At 62.5% G+C, this 12,236-nt stretch overlaps 2 protein-coding genes across 2 annotated transcripts in view; both read left to right on the top strand.

The window, feature by feature from the left end:
* FBXO42 (F-box protein 42) overlaps positions 1 to 1,796 on the top strand; it is an 88,509-nt gene extending 86,713 nt beyond the window's left edge. The window contains exon 10 of the mRNA XM_054175772.1: positions 651 to 1,796. Coding sequence (XP_054031747.1) covers positions 651 to 1,748 — 1,098 coding nt within the window. The 3' untranslated portion in view covers positions 1,749 to 1,796. The remainder of the gene's footprint in view (positions 1 to 650) is intronic.
* A 6,716-nt stretch (positions 1,797 to 8,512) lies between these two features.
* Positions 8,513 to 11,243, top strand: CPLANE2 (ciliogenesis and planar polarity effector complex subunit 2). Its single transcript, XM_054175646.1, has 6 exons — positions 8,513 to 8,575; positions 9,187 to 9,312; positions 9,406 to 9,558; positions 9,644 to 9,768; positions 9,856 to 9,995; positions 11,024 to 11,243. Exons 2-6 carry the CDS (start codon positions 9,201 to 9,203, stop codon positions 11,241 to 11,243), a joined length of 750 nt encoding a protein of 249 aa, XP_054031621.1. The 5' UTR covers positions 8,513 to 8,575; positions 9,187 to 9,200.
* The last annotated feature ends 993 nt before the right edge of the window (positions 11,244 to 12,236 follow it).

Here is a 12,236-nt window from a genome sequence, read left to right as displayed (position 1 = left end):
GCAGGGATTGTGCCCCTGGAGTGGGCGCTGGTGAAGCCACAGCTTGAATCCTGGGTTTGGTTTTGGGCTCCTCACTCCTAAAGGGACATTGAGGGCTGGAGCAGGTCCAGAGAAGGGCAAGGAAGCTGGGGAAGGGTCTGGAGAACAGGGCTGGGGAGGAGCAGCTGAGGGAGCTGAGGCTTAGCCTGGAGAAGAGGAGGCTGAGGGGGAAACCTTCTGGCTCTCTACAGCTCCCTGAAAGGAGGTTGCAGTGAGGTGGGGGTTGGTCTCTTCTCCCTACTATCAGGTGATAGGAGAGGCTCAGATTGTGCCAGGGGAGGGTTAGGTTGGACATGAGGAACAATTTCTTTGCTGCAGGAGTGGTCAGGGCCTGGCAGAGGCTGCCCAGGGAGGTGGTGGAGTCCCCAGCCCTGGAGGTGTTCATGGCACCTGGGGCCAGGGTTTGGTGGCCATGGTGGGGTTGGGTTGCTGGTTGGATTCAATGACCTTAGAGGTCTTTTCCAACTGAAACAATTCCATGATCCTGTGAAGATCCCTGGATCTTTACTGCTTGCCTAGGATGCTCCATAGCCCTCCCCACTTTCCCCCAGTACACCCCCAGGGCTGATCCTGCCCTTCCTCACCCCTCCTCTCCCCTTCTCCTCTCCCAGGTGGGACAGTGCGTGGTGGTCTTCAGCCAAGCTCCCAGCGGGAGGGCCCCGCTGAGCCCCAGCTTGAACTCCCGGCCCTCGCCCATCAGCGCCACGCCGCCGGCGCTGGTGCCGGAGCCGCGGGAGTACCGCTCGCAGTCTCCGGTCAGGAGCTCGGACGAAGCTCCCTGCGTCAACGGCCGCTGGGGCACCCTGCGGCCCCGAGCGCAGCGCCAGACGCCCTCGGGCTCCCGGGAGGGCAGCCTGTCCCCGGCCAGAGGGGACAGCTCCCCGGTGCTCAACGGCGGCAGCCTGTCCCCTGGAGCCACGGCGGGCGGCGGCTCCTCCCTGGACAGCCCTGTGCAGCTCGTCTCGCCCGGCACCCCCTCGGCAGCCGAAGGATGCGACCTGAAGGTGGGGCTGGCCCTGGCGCCGCGCCGCGGCTCCCTGCCGGAGCAGAAGGATCTGCGTTTGGGAGCCGTCGACCTGAACTGGGACCAGAAACCGGCTTCCATCCTCTGCCAGCTGGACGGTGGGGAGGGCAGGACGGTCGGCGCCGGCGTGAGGAACCCTCCCGAGCAAACCAACGGCGTCCACACGCCGCCCCACGGCGCCGGCTCGCTGCCGGGGGCCGTCTCCCCCAGCGCGCTCCGCAGGAGCCTGGAGGCCGTCAAAGCTCTTTCCTCCAAAGGCTCCTCGGCTTCGGCGGCCTTGAGCCCTCCCCTGGCCTCATCCCCCGGCTCTCCGGGCACCGAGCCGGGCTCGGCGGCGCGGCCGGGCTCCACCCAAGGCGAGGGCCACTCCTTACCTCCCATCGCTCGCCGCCTGGGCCACCACCCTCCCCAGTCCCTCAACGTGGGGAAGCCTTTGTACCAGAGCATGAACTGCAAGCCCATGCAGATGTACGTGCTGGACATTAAAGACACCAAGGAGCAAGGGCGAGTCAAATGGAAAGTGTTCAACAGCAGCTCGGTGGTGGGGCCGCCCGAAACCAGTTTGCACACGGTGGTGCAAGGCAGAGGGGAGCTGATCATTTTTGGTGGCCTCATGGACAAGAAACAAAACGTCAAATATTACCCCAAAACCAATGCCTTGTACTTTGTGCGAGCCAAAAGATAATGCGGCCTGAGCCCCGCGCCGCCACCGCCTCCTCCCGGCCCTGCCCCCCTCCCCTCCGCTCCTTCCAGCCTTGCCTCCTTCCCTCTTTCCTCCTTCCCTCCTTCCTCCTTCCCTCCTTCCCTCCTTCCTCCTTCCCTCCTTCCTCCTTCCCTCTTTCCTCCTTCCCTCTTTCCTCCTTCCCTCTTTCCTCCTTCCCTCTTTCCTCCTTCCCTCTTTCCTCCTTCCTTCCTTCCCTCCTTCCTCCTTCCCTCCTTCCTCCTTCCCTCCTTCCTCCTTCCCTCCTTCCTCCTTCCCTCCTTCCCTCCTTCCTCCTTCCCTCCTTCCTCCTTCCCTCCTTCCTCCTTCCCTCCTTCCTCCTTCCCTCCTTCCTCCTTCCCTCCTTCCCTCCTTCCTCCTTCCCTCCTTCCCTCCCTTTCCTCCTTCTTTTCCTTCCCTCCCACCATTCCTCTTACCCTCCCTCTCTCTCTCTCCTCTTTCCCTTCCTCTTTCCCTCCATTCCTTCCTCTTTCCCTCCTTCCTCATTTCCTCCTTCCTTCTGCTTCCCTCCTATCCTTTCTCCCATTCCTCCTTCCCTCCCTTTCTTCCTCTTTCCCTCCCTTCTTTCCCTCCTTCCCTCTTTCCCTCTCTTCTTCTTTCCTCCCTTCCTCTTTCCCTCCCTCCCTTCCCTCCTCCCCTCTCCCCTTCCCCTCCCTCCCCAGCCCCTGCCCTCTCAGACTTTCCAACTGTGAATTTAGGGAGCGAGAAACCAATAAAATCCAGCGGAAACCTCCAGCGCTGCCCCGCTGCGACCCCGGCCCAGCCGCTGGGGAGGACCTGCGCCGCTGCCCCCCGTGCCCCGCTCCGGGATCAGCAGGGAGGGACTTCCCAGGCCCCAGCTCGGAGCCTCCTGAGGTCAGGTTTGACTTCCCAGGGGTTCCAGAGACTCCTCGTGGGATGTGCAACTGGGTTGCTGCCAGCAGCCCCCGTCCCAGCAGGCAGGAGGCTGCAGTCAAGCTTCCAGTGCTTGGCTCCCTGAGGGAGGCCAACAGCAGTCCCCTCCCCGGAGCCCTGCAGCCCTTTGCTCCCCACAGACTTTGATGCCTTTGGGCTTTTTTTGCCTCTCACCCCTCTGGGCCTGCTGCTCTCCTTCCTGCCCTCCAGCCAGGGCCATAAGAAAGCACAGGAAGGGTTTGTGTCAAAATGCCAAAAATACTAAGAGCAAGCCTGGAATTAGCATCCTGCCCTCCCTGCCCTGTGCTGGATCAGGCTTTGGGATCAGCCCTGATCCCTCCTGGTCAGCCCAAAGCCACTCCATGTCCTGCACAAATCCCCCTGGGCTGCCAGTTCCCTTCTGGGCTCCAAGGGTTTGTTTCACTCGACAGCCCAAACCCCTTCAAGGCACCTCCTGGCCTGGCCCCCAGGGATGATTTCTGTTTGTGTTTTTTGCCCCAGCTAAAAAGCTGAATGTTGGCAAGGCTGAGGGTATGAGCAGCCCTGAGAGCAGTAACCACACCTCAGCTTTGCTCCTGCCTCCTTCCACAGAGACCCACCCCGACTAAAATCCCAAGGGATTTGACCCTGTACATCCTTCTGGGACAAACCCTCCCTTCCCGTTCCCCTCGAGATCCCGAGGGGTTGGGGGGTGAAGAATGGGTGGCTTCTGGCCAGGGTCTGGTCACCTGAAGAGGAGGGAGCCCTCCCCAGGCCGGCAGTGCCATGACGTGGGCTCTGGGTTCTTTGGCTTTCCACCCCCGCCCCGTCCCCACCGAGCTGAGCTTTGACTGCCGGCTGGAGCCTTAAATCGCAGCCCAGCCGCCGGGGGGGGATGGGGAGGGCTTGGCTCCCTCTGCGGCATCCCCACCCCTGTAAATAAAACCCCCTCCTTAAATCCCAGCCTTTCCCAGCTCCCAGGCGAAGGGAAGGCAGAACACACAATTGTTTGTTGATTTCCACTCCCCCAGTAATAAAAACCAAACCTCAGGAGCACCCAGGGTGAGCTATGACATTTCTTCTCCACTTGAAGCTTGGCCACAGGGAAGGTGCTCAGGGCTTCAGCACTGAGCCCCCTTTGCATGTCTCTGGTCACCCACACCCCCCAAACAGGAGTCCAACGGGATGGGTGGTGGCTCAGGGGAGGGCTGACCTCCTCTGCCTTGCATGGAGCATCCCTTGAGGGGTGGGTTTCCCAACGTTGATGTGGCCTCCATCCTCAAACAGCCCCAAAATCCATCTGATCGGTCCCAAAAGCCAATTGGTCCCCAAGTCACCCCAGCCAGCCCCAAAATCTCCCTAACTGGTCCCCAAATCACCCAAACCAGCCCCAGAATCTCCCTTGTTGGTCCCCCAATAGCCCAAACCAGCCCCAAAATCCCCCCAATTGGTCCCCAAATCACCCCAACCACCTCCAAATTCTCCCAACCACCCCCAAAACCTAATTGGTCCCCAAATCACCCCAACCAGCCCCAAAATCTTCCTAACTGATCCCCAAATCACCCCAACCAGCCCCAAAATCTTCCTGATCCCCAAATCACCCCAACCAGCCCCAAAATCTCCCTAACTGGCCCTCAAATTGTCCCAACCACCCCCAAAACCTAACTGGTCCCAAACTCACCCAAAGCAGCCCCAAAACCTCTCCAATTGGTCCCCAAATAGCCCTAAACCAGCCCCAAAAATCTCCCTAATTGGTCCCCAACTCATCCCAGCCACCCCCAAAATCCATCTCATTGGTCCCCAAAGTCTCCCTCCCTGATGCCCAACTCACCCCAACCAGCCCCAGAATCTCCTGGATTGATCCCCAAATCCTCCCAAGGGCTTCCAAAACTCCCTTCACTCGGTCCCCAAACCCCTCCCACCCCCTCCAACTCCACCGAGCAGCTGGGGCCGCCCCTCCTCACCCTCCCTCCTTACCCTCCCTCCTCATCCTCCTTCCTCACCCTCCCTCCTCATTCTCCCTCCTCACCCTCCCTCCTTACCCTCCCTCCTCATCCTCCTTCCTCACCCTCCCTCCTCATTCTCCTCACCCTCCCTCCTCATCCTCCCTCCTCACCCTCCCTCCTTACCCTCCCTCCTCATCCTCCTTCCTCACCCTCCCTCCTCATTCTCCTCACCCTCCCTCCTCATCCTCCCTCCTCACCCTCCCTCCTCATTCTCCCTCCTCACCCTCCCTCCTCACCCTCCCTCCTCACCCTCCCTCCTCATTCTCCCTCCTCACCCTCCCTCCTTACCCTCCCTCCTCATCCTCCTTCCTCACCCTCCCTCCTCATTCTCCTCACCCTCCCTCCTCATTCTCCTCACCCTCCCTCCTCACCCTCCCTCCTTACCCTCCCTCCTCATCCTCCCTCCTCACCCTCCCTTCTCCTTCTCCCTCCTCACCCTCCCTCCTTACCCTCCCTCATCCTCCTTCCTCACCCTCCCTCCTCATTCTCCTCACCCTCCCTTCTCCTTCTCCCTCCTCACCCTCCCTTCTCATTCTCCTCACCCTCCCTCCTCATTCTCCTCACCCTCCCTCCTCATTCTCCTCACCCTCCCTCCTCATTCTCCTCACCCTCCCTCCTCATCCTCCCTCCTCATTCTCCTCACCCTCCCTCCTCACCCTCCCTCCTCATTCTCCTCACCCTCCCTTCTCCTCCTCCCTCCTCCTCCTCCTCCTCCCTCCCTCCAGGGCACGCTCAAGGGATTCACCCCAAGTTCTGACCCTTCCCACTGGTGCTGTGAGCGAGGTGACCCCCCCCCCACCCCACCCCCACCCCTTCTCCCTGCAGCTCAGGGGTGTCCTTCCCTCCACCCCCCAAAATCATCCTCCTGGGCTCAGCTGAGCAACCTTTGGTGATATTTAAAGTCTTCTGTACATTAATTATTATTTGGGGGGGGGGGGAGGGGGGAGTGAATGAGTTCCCTCCACCCCCCCTCCCCCCACCCCAATCCTGATGACTTTTTAGCAGTTTAACAAATAAAAAGGAAAAGAAATTGGTAGTTGGTCCTTTTGGAGAGGGGCAGAAGGTGGAAGGAAGCCTCTCCCCCAAACTGTGCTCCCCAAAAGCTTGGGGGGGGGGGGGGGGGGGGGGGGGGGGGCAGGGGAGGTTTGAAGTCTTGGAAGGGTTAACAAAGGGCAAGGTTGCTGCTGAGGGTGCTAAAGAAAGGGGAGGAGGGGAAAGGGGGGGCACAAAGTTGGGGGAATGGGAGGTGTAAAAAAAGGGGGGTGGTGAAAATTGAGGACCCCCAAAGCCAGAGGGTGGCTGGAAGTAGAGGATGGAGACCCCCCACAAATCCTGTCAGGGTTGGAGAGAGGGATCCCGAAACTGTCAGTGCTGGAAGATGAGGATGGAGACCCCCAGATCCTGCCAGGGCTGGAGAGAGGGATCCCCAAGGGCTGTCAGTGCTTGAAGCTGACGATGGAGACCCCCAGATCCTGCCAGGGCTGGAGACAGGGATCCCCAAGGGCTGTCAGTGCTTGAAGATGAGGATGGAGACCCCCAAATCCTGACAGGGCTGGAAACTGGGGACCCCAACTGCTGACAATGCTTGAAGTTGAGGATGGAGACCCCCAAATCCTGCTAAGGCTGGAAACTGGGGACCCCAAGTGCTGGCAGTGCTTGAAGTTGAGGATGGAGACCCCCAAATCCTGACAGGGCTGGAGACAGGGATCCCCAAGGGCTGTCAGTGCTTGAAGATGAGGATGGAGACCCCCAAATCCTGACAGGGCTGGAAACTGGGGACCCCAAGTGCTGGCAATGCTTGAAGTTGAGGATGGAGACCCCCAAATCCTGACAGGGCTGGAGACAGGGATCCCCAAGGGCTGTCAGTGCTTGAAGATGAGGATGGAGACCCCCAAATCCTGCTAAGGCTGGAAACTGGGGACCCCAAGTGCTGGCAATGCTTGAAGTTGAGGATGGAGACCCCCAAATCCTGACAGGGCTGGAAATTGGGCACCCCAAGGGCTGGCATTGCTTGAAGCTGAGGATGGAGACCCCCCTCAAATCCTGCCAGGGCTGGAGACAGGGATCCCAAAACTGACAGTGCTTGGAGGATGGAGACCCCCAAATCTTGCTAAGGCTGGAAACTGAGGACCCCAAGGGGTGGCAGTGCTTGAAGGTGAAGATGGAGAGCCCTAAATCCTGACAGGGCTGGAAATTGGGAACCCCAAGGGCTGCCAGTGCTTGAAGTTGGGGATGGAGACCCCCAAATCCTGCCAGGGCTGGAGACAGGGATCCCCAAGGGGTGGCAGTGCTTGAAGCTGGAGAGCCCTAAATCCTGCCAGGGCTGGAAACTGGGGACCCCAAGGGTGACAGTGCTGGAAATTGAGAATGGAGACCCCCAAATCCTGACAGGGCTGGAAATGGGGGGCCCCCCCCCAAAGAATTCCAGTGTCAGTAATTAGGGATGGGGAAATGGGACCCCCAAATAAGCTGCCAGTGCTTGAAATGAGGGACCCCAAAGCCTGGGGGTGCAGTAAAGTGGGGATGGAGACCCCCAGAGCCTGCCAGCGCTAGAATTTACAGACCCCAGACTCCGGGGGAGAGATGGGAACTGGGAATTGAGACCCCCAGAGCCTGCCAGCGCTAGGAATGGCAGACCCCAGCCTCTGGGGGGGAGATGGGAACTGGGAATTGAGACCCCCAGAGCCTGCCAGCGCTAGGAATGGCAGACCCCAGCCTCTGGGGGGGAGATGGGAACTGGGAATTGAGACCCCCAGAGCCTGCCAGTGCTAGGAATGGCAGACCCCAGCCTCTGGGGGGGAGATGGGAACTGGGAATTGAGACCCCCAGAGCCTGCCAGCGCTAGGAATGGCAGACCCCAGACTCTGGGGGAGAGATGGGAACTGGGAAGAGACCCCCAGAGCCTGCCAGCGCTAGGAATGGCAGACCCCAGCCTCTGGGGGAGAGATGGGAACTGGGAATTGAGACCCCCAGAGCCTGCCAGTGCTAGGAATGGCAGACCCCAGACTCTGGGGGGGAGATGGGAACTGGGAATTGAGACCCCCAGAGCCTGCCAGTGCTAGGAATGGCAGACCCCAGCCTCTGGGGGAGAGATGGGAACTGGGAAGAGACCCCCAGAGCCTGCCAGCGCTAGGAATGGCAGACCCCAGACTCTGGGGGGGAGATGGGAACTGGGAAGAGACCCCCAGAGCCTGCCAGCGCTAGGAATGGCAGACCCCAGACTCTGGGAGGGAGATGGGAACTGGGAATTGAGACCCCCAGAGCCTGCCAGCGCTAGGAATGGCAGACCCCAGACTCTGGGGGGGAGATGGGAACTGGGAATTGGGAATTGAGACCCCCCCAGGCTTGCCAGCAATGGGAATCGGGCACCCCTCACGGGCGGGGTGGGGCTGGCAATTGAGGAAGGACAGCCCCAGGTCCCGCTGGGGCCGGGAATGAGGTGAGCCAGGGTCGTGGGGGCCTCCCCCCAGCCCCAGCTCGGAGGCGCCGCGGGGAAGCCTCACGCCCATAGGGTCCCCCCCGCCCCCTCCCAGCCCCACTGCCCCCTCCCGGCCCCACTGCCCCCTCCCGGCCCTACTGCCCCTCCTCAGCCCTCTGCCCCCTCCCAGCCCACTGCCCCTCCTCAGCCCTCTGCCCCCTCCCAGCCCACTGCCCCCTCCCGGCCCCACTGCCCCCTCCCGGCCCTACTGCCCCTCCTCAGCCCTCTGCCCCCTCCCGGCCCCACTGCCCCCTCCCGGCCCCTCTGCCCCCTCCCCCCCCCCCTGTCCCCTCCCGGCCCCGCGCCAGGGGCCGCGGGCTCCCCGCGCGCACTGCGCATGCGCGGCCGCGGGGGGCGGGGCTCGGAGCGAGGCCACGCCCCCAGCGGCGCCATCTCGAGGCGGCGGCGGCCGAGCCTTAAAGGGGCCGCGGCGGGTAAGGGGAGGGGTGAGGGGAGGGGGGTCAGGGACCCAATCAAAGGAGTGCAGGGACCCCGCAGGGGAGCTCAGGGGATGCTGAGGGCAGTTCAGGGACCCCCTGGTGTGTGTGTGGGGGGGGGACTAGAGACCTTGAGGGGTGCGAGGACCCCCGGTGGAGAGGGGACAAGGGGCACAGGAACACCTGGGGGGGGGTGGACCTGGGACCCAGTGAGGGGCGCAGAGAGGCTGGGGTGGGGGGCAGGCACCCCAAAGGCGGGCACCGGGACCCCACAGTGGGGGTTAGGCATCCTGGAGTTGGGGAGGAGGCCCAGGGGCGGCACAGGAACCCCGGGGAGGGGGAGATTAGGAACCCCACGGGGTGTGCAGAGACCCCACGGTGGGGGTCAGGACCCCACAGAGAGGGAGCAGGGACCCCATGAGGGGTACAGGGGTGGAGGAGCTGTGGCAGTGACCCCGCAGGAGGATGCTGAGCCCCGGGGGGGTTGCAGGGATGCTGGAGCTGGGGGGGGTCAGAAGGGGACAGCCTGCTGCCCACAGGCTGTGGAGTGAGTGCAATGACGCCGTGGGACGGGGTGGGCGTTGGGGGGTCCTTCTCCGTACCCCCAGGCTCGGTCGGGCCGATGGATGAGTTGGAGGACCCGGAGCTGGAGCTGGAGCCCGAGTGGCTCTGCTCCCCCGCCGGCCGCCGCTACCTGCGCTGCATCTTGCACAAGAACCGGCGGAGGACCTTCGGTGAGCCGCACAGCCTCCCCCTCCCCTCCCTCCCTGCCTTTGCAGCCTGGGGTGTCAGCCCCCCCCCAGAAAGCTTCACCCCCACCTCCGCAGGTGTCCTGGAATCCCCAGCGCTGCCCCCCAGCTCCTGCGCTGCCACCATCCCCTACAAGCTCTTCGTCTGCGGCAAGAGCGGCGTGGGCAAGACAGCGCTGGTGGCCATGCTGGCAGGGGTCCGCGTACCCCCCACCCACTACGAGACCAGGGGTATGTCACGGGGTGGGGGGACACCCCACAGTGTCCCCTGGGGGTGACCATTGCCCTGTGTGTGTGTCCCCCCCCAACCCTCCAGGGACAGAAGTCACCACTGTCTACTGGCCAGCCAAGCCCCTGAGCAGCACTGACCCTGTGATGTTCCAGCTCAACCTCTGGGACTGTGGGGATGGAGTGCTGAGGAAATTCGATTACTTGCTGCCTGTGAGGCCCAGGGGACACAGATCCGGGGCGGGGGGACACAGGCACACAAAAGGCATCCCTTTGATGGGGGCTGTTCCCCTCCTCCAGTCCTGTAAGGAGAGCGTCGATGCCATCCTCTTCCTCTTCTCCTTCACCGACCGCTCGTCCTTCGAGGAGCTGCCAGCCCAGATGAGCCGGCTGCTGGGTCCTGGGGAGGAAAACGTCCTGAGGGTGGTCATTGGCACCAAGTATCCTTCTCAGGGGGGTCCTGGATGGGGTCTGCAGCCCCCCAGTAAGAGGCTTTGCACCCCTGTATCTCGCACCAGCTGGCTTCGTGGTGGGCTGAGAACGTGCACAGCTCATTACACCGATGGCTGCACAGCTCCCACTGCTGCTGAAGGGGTTTTAAGGGAGGGTGAGGAGGGCATCAGAATTTAGGGGGATTTCTTGGGGTGCTGGTATCCCCCTTGACCCTCTGTGTGCCCCCCACAAGCAGGTTTGATCCCCATATTTCTTCCCACTCAGTATCTCAGTGGGCTGAGAACGTGCACAGCTCATTACACCGATGGCTGCACAGCTCCCACTGCTGCTGAAAGGATTTTAGGGGAGGGTTAGGAGGGGATTAGAATTGTGGGAGGGGTTCTCAGGGTGTTGGGGTCCCCCTTGACCCTGGGTGACCCACAGTCAGGTTTGACCCCTGCATACTCCCCTCAGTACCTTAGTAGGCTGAGAACATGCACAGCTCATTACACCGATGGCTGCATAGCTCCCACTGCTCCTGAAGGGCTTTTAGGGGAGGGTTAGGAGGGGATTAGAGTTGTGGGAGGGGCTCTCAGGGTGTTGGTGTCCCCCTTGACCCTCTGTGTGCCTCCCCCAAGCAGGTTTGACCTCTCTATTTCTTCCCACTCAGCATCTCGACAGGCTGAGCCCATGCACAGCTCGTTACACTGATGGCTGCGCAGCTCCCACTGCTGCTGAAGGGCTTTTAGGGGAGGGTGAGGAGGGGATTAGAGTTGTGGGAGGGGCTCTCAGGGTGTTGGTGTCCCCCTTGACCCTCTGTGTGCCTCCCCCAAGCAGGTTTGACCTCTCTATTTCTTCCTGCTCGGCACCTTGGTAGGCTGAGCCCATGCACAGCTCGTTACACTGATGGCTGCACAGCTCCCACTGCTGCTGAAGGGCTTTTAGGGGAGGGTTGGGAGGGGGTCAGAATTCAGGGGGGGATCTGGGGGTGTCGTTGTCTCCCTTGACCCTGTGCCCTCCCCCCTCAACACCCCAGATTCGACCTGGTGACGCAGGCAGCTGTGACGGAGGAGGAGGTGAAGGCCTTCGGGAGGAGCTGGGGGCTGCAGGTGCTGCGGGTGGGCTGCAGGCCGGGCCCCGAGGCGGAGCTGGGGGTGTGCCGGGTGGCTCCCACCCTCAACAGCTTGGTGGCCAGGCTCTGGCGCAGGGACCGCGCCGCTGCCCACGCCGCCCCCGCGGGCACCCCCCCGAGCTGAGCCCCCTCTTGGGGGGCTGGGGGGACCCTGCAGGACAGGCTCCTGGCCTCCCCCCCCACCCGCCCCAGCCATTAAACTCTGTTGGCTCTGATGGGTGCCCAGAGGCTGCTGATTCGGGGTGCATGGGGTGACGGGGGTGGGGGCACTGAGGGGGTTGGGGTGCTGCAGAGCCTGCAGGAGTTGAGGTTTTGAGGGGGTATGGAGGGATCTGGGGTGCTGGGGGATTTGGGGTGCTGGGGGATTTGGGGTGCTGCAGAGCCTGCAGGAGTTGAGGTTCTGAGGGATTTGGGGTGCTGGGGGACTTAGGGTGCTATGGGATTTGGGGTGCTGGGGGTGCTGCAAGAGTTGGGGTTCTGAGGCTGATGGGGATGGGGGTGTTTGGGGATTTGGGGTGCAGTGGGATTGGGGGCATGGGAGTGCAGCAGGATTTGGGGTGCTGGGGGATTTGGGGTGCTTTGGGGCGAGGGGATTTGGGCTGCAGAGGCCTCTGAGGCGCAATGGAACCATGGGGATGGGGTGCTGCAGACCCTGTGGGATGTGGGGTGCTGGAGGCTGGGGGTGCTGGGGATTTGGGGTGCTGCAGATGGTGCTTGGGAAGGAGTTGGGGTGCTGCAGGAGCTGCGGGATTGCTTTGGGGTGCTATGGATGATGCAGGATTTGGGGTGCTGTGGGTGACGGAGGATTTCGGGGGGGGGTGCTGTGGGATTTGGGGTGCTGGGGCTCGATCCAGCCCCCGCCGCCCCCTCCTCCGCAGCCAGCCGCACCCCGGCAGCGTTTTTAAGGCGGCAAAAGCTGATTTCTGGCGCGGGGGTCGGGCAGCACCCCTCGAAACAGCCTCCCCACCCCCCACCCAGTACCCACATGGTGGGCGGGGGGCGGGGCCGGTAGTAGCGGCTTGTCCCCGCCCCCCTGCCGCCATTGGCTGCCGCCCCTTTCTCCCTTCCCACGCCGCTTCATGAATGAAAGGGGAGGGCAGGGGGTTGCGGGGGGGAG

Source organism: Dryobates pubescens, chromosome 33 (assembly GCF_014839835.1).
Source record: "Dryobates pubescens isolate bDryPub1 chromosome 33, bDryPub1.pri, whole genome shotgun sequence".
Lineage (NCBI taxonomy): Eukaryota > Metazoa > Chordata > Aves > Piciformes > Picidae > Dryobates > Dryobates pubescens.
This window is presented reverse-complemented; position numbering and strand designations above follow the sequence as displayed.

Coding starts and splice junctions, on each gene's coding strand:
- CPLANE2 (XM_054175646.1), top strand. CDS start 9,201: ATGGATGAGTTGGAGGACCCGGAGCTGGAGCTGGAGCCCGAGTGGCTC. Junction 9,313..9,405: donor GAACCGGCGGAGGACCTTCG/GTGAGCCGCACA, acceptor CCACCTCCGCAG/GTGTCCTGGAATCCCCAGCG. Junction 9,769..9,855: donor AATTCGATTACTTGCTGCCT/GTGAGGCCCAGG, acceptor CCCCTCCTCCAG/TCCTGTAAGGAGAGCGTCGA.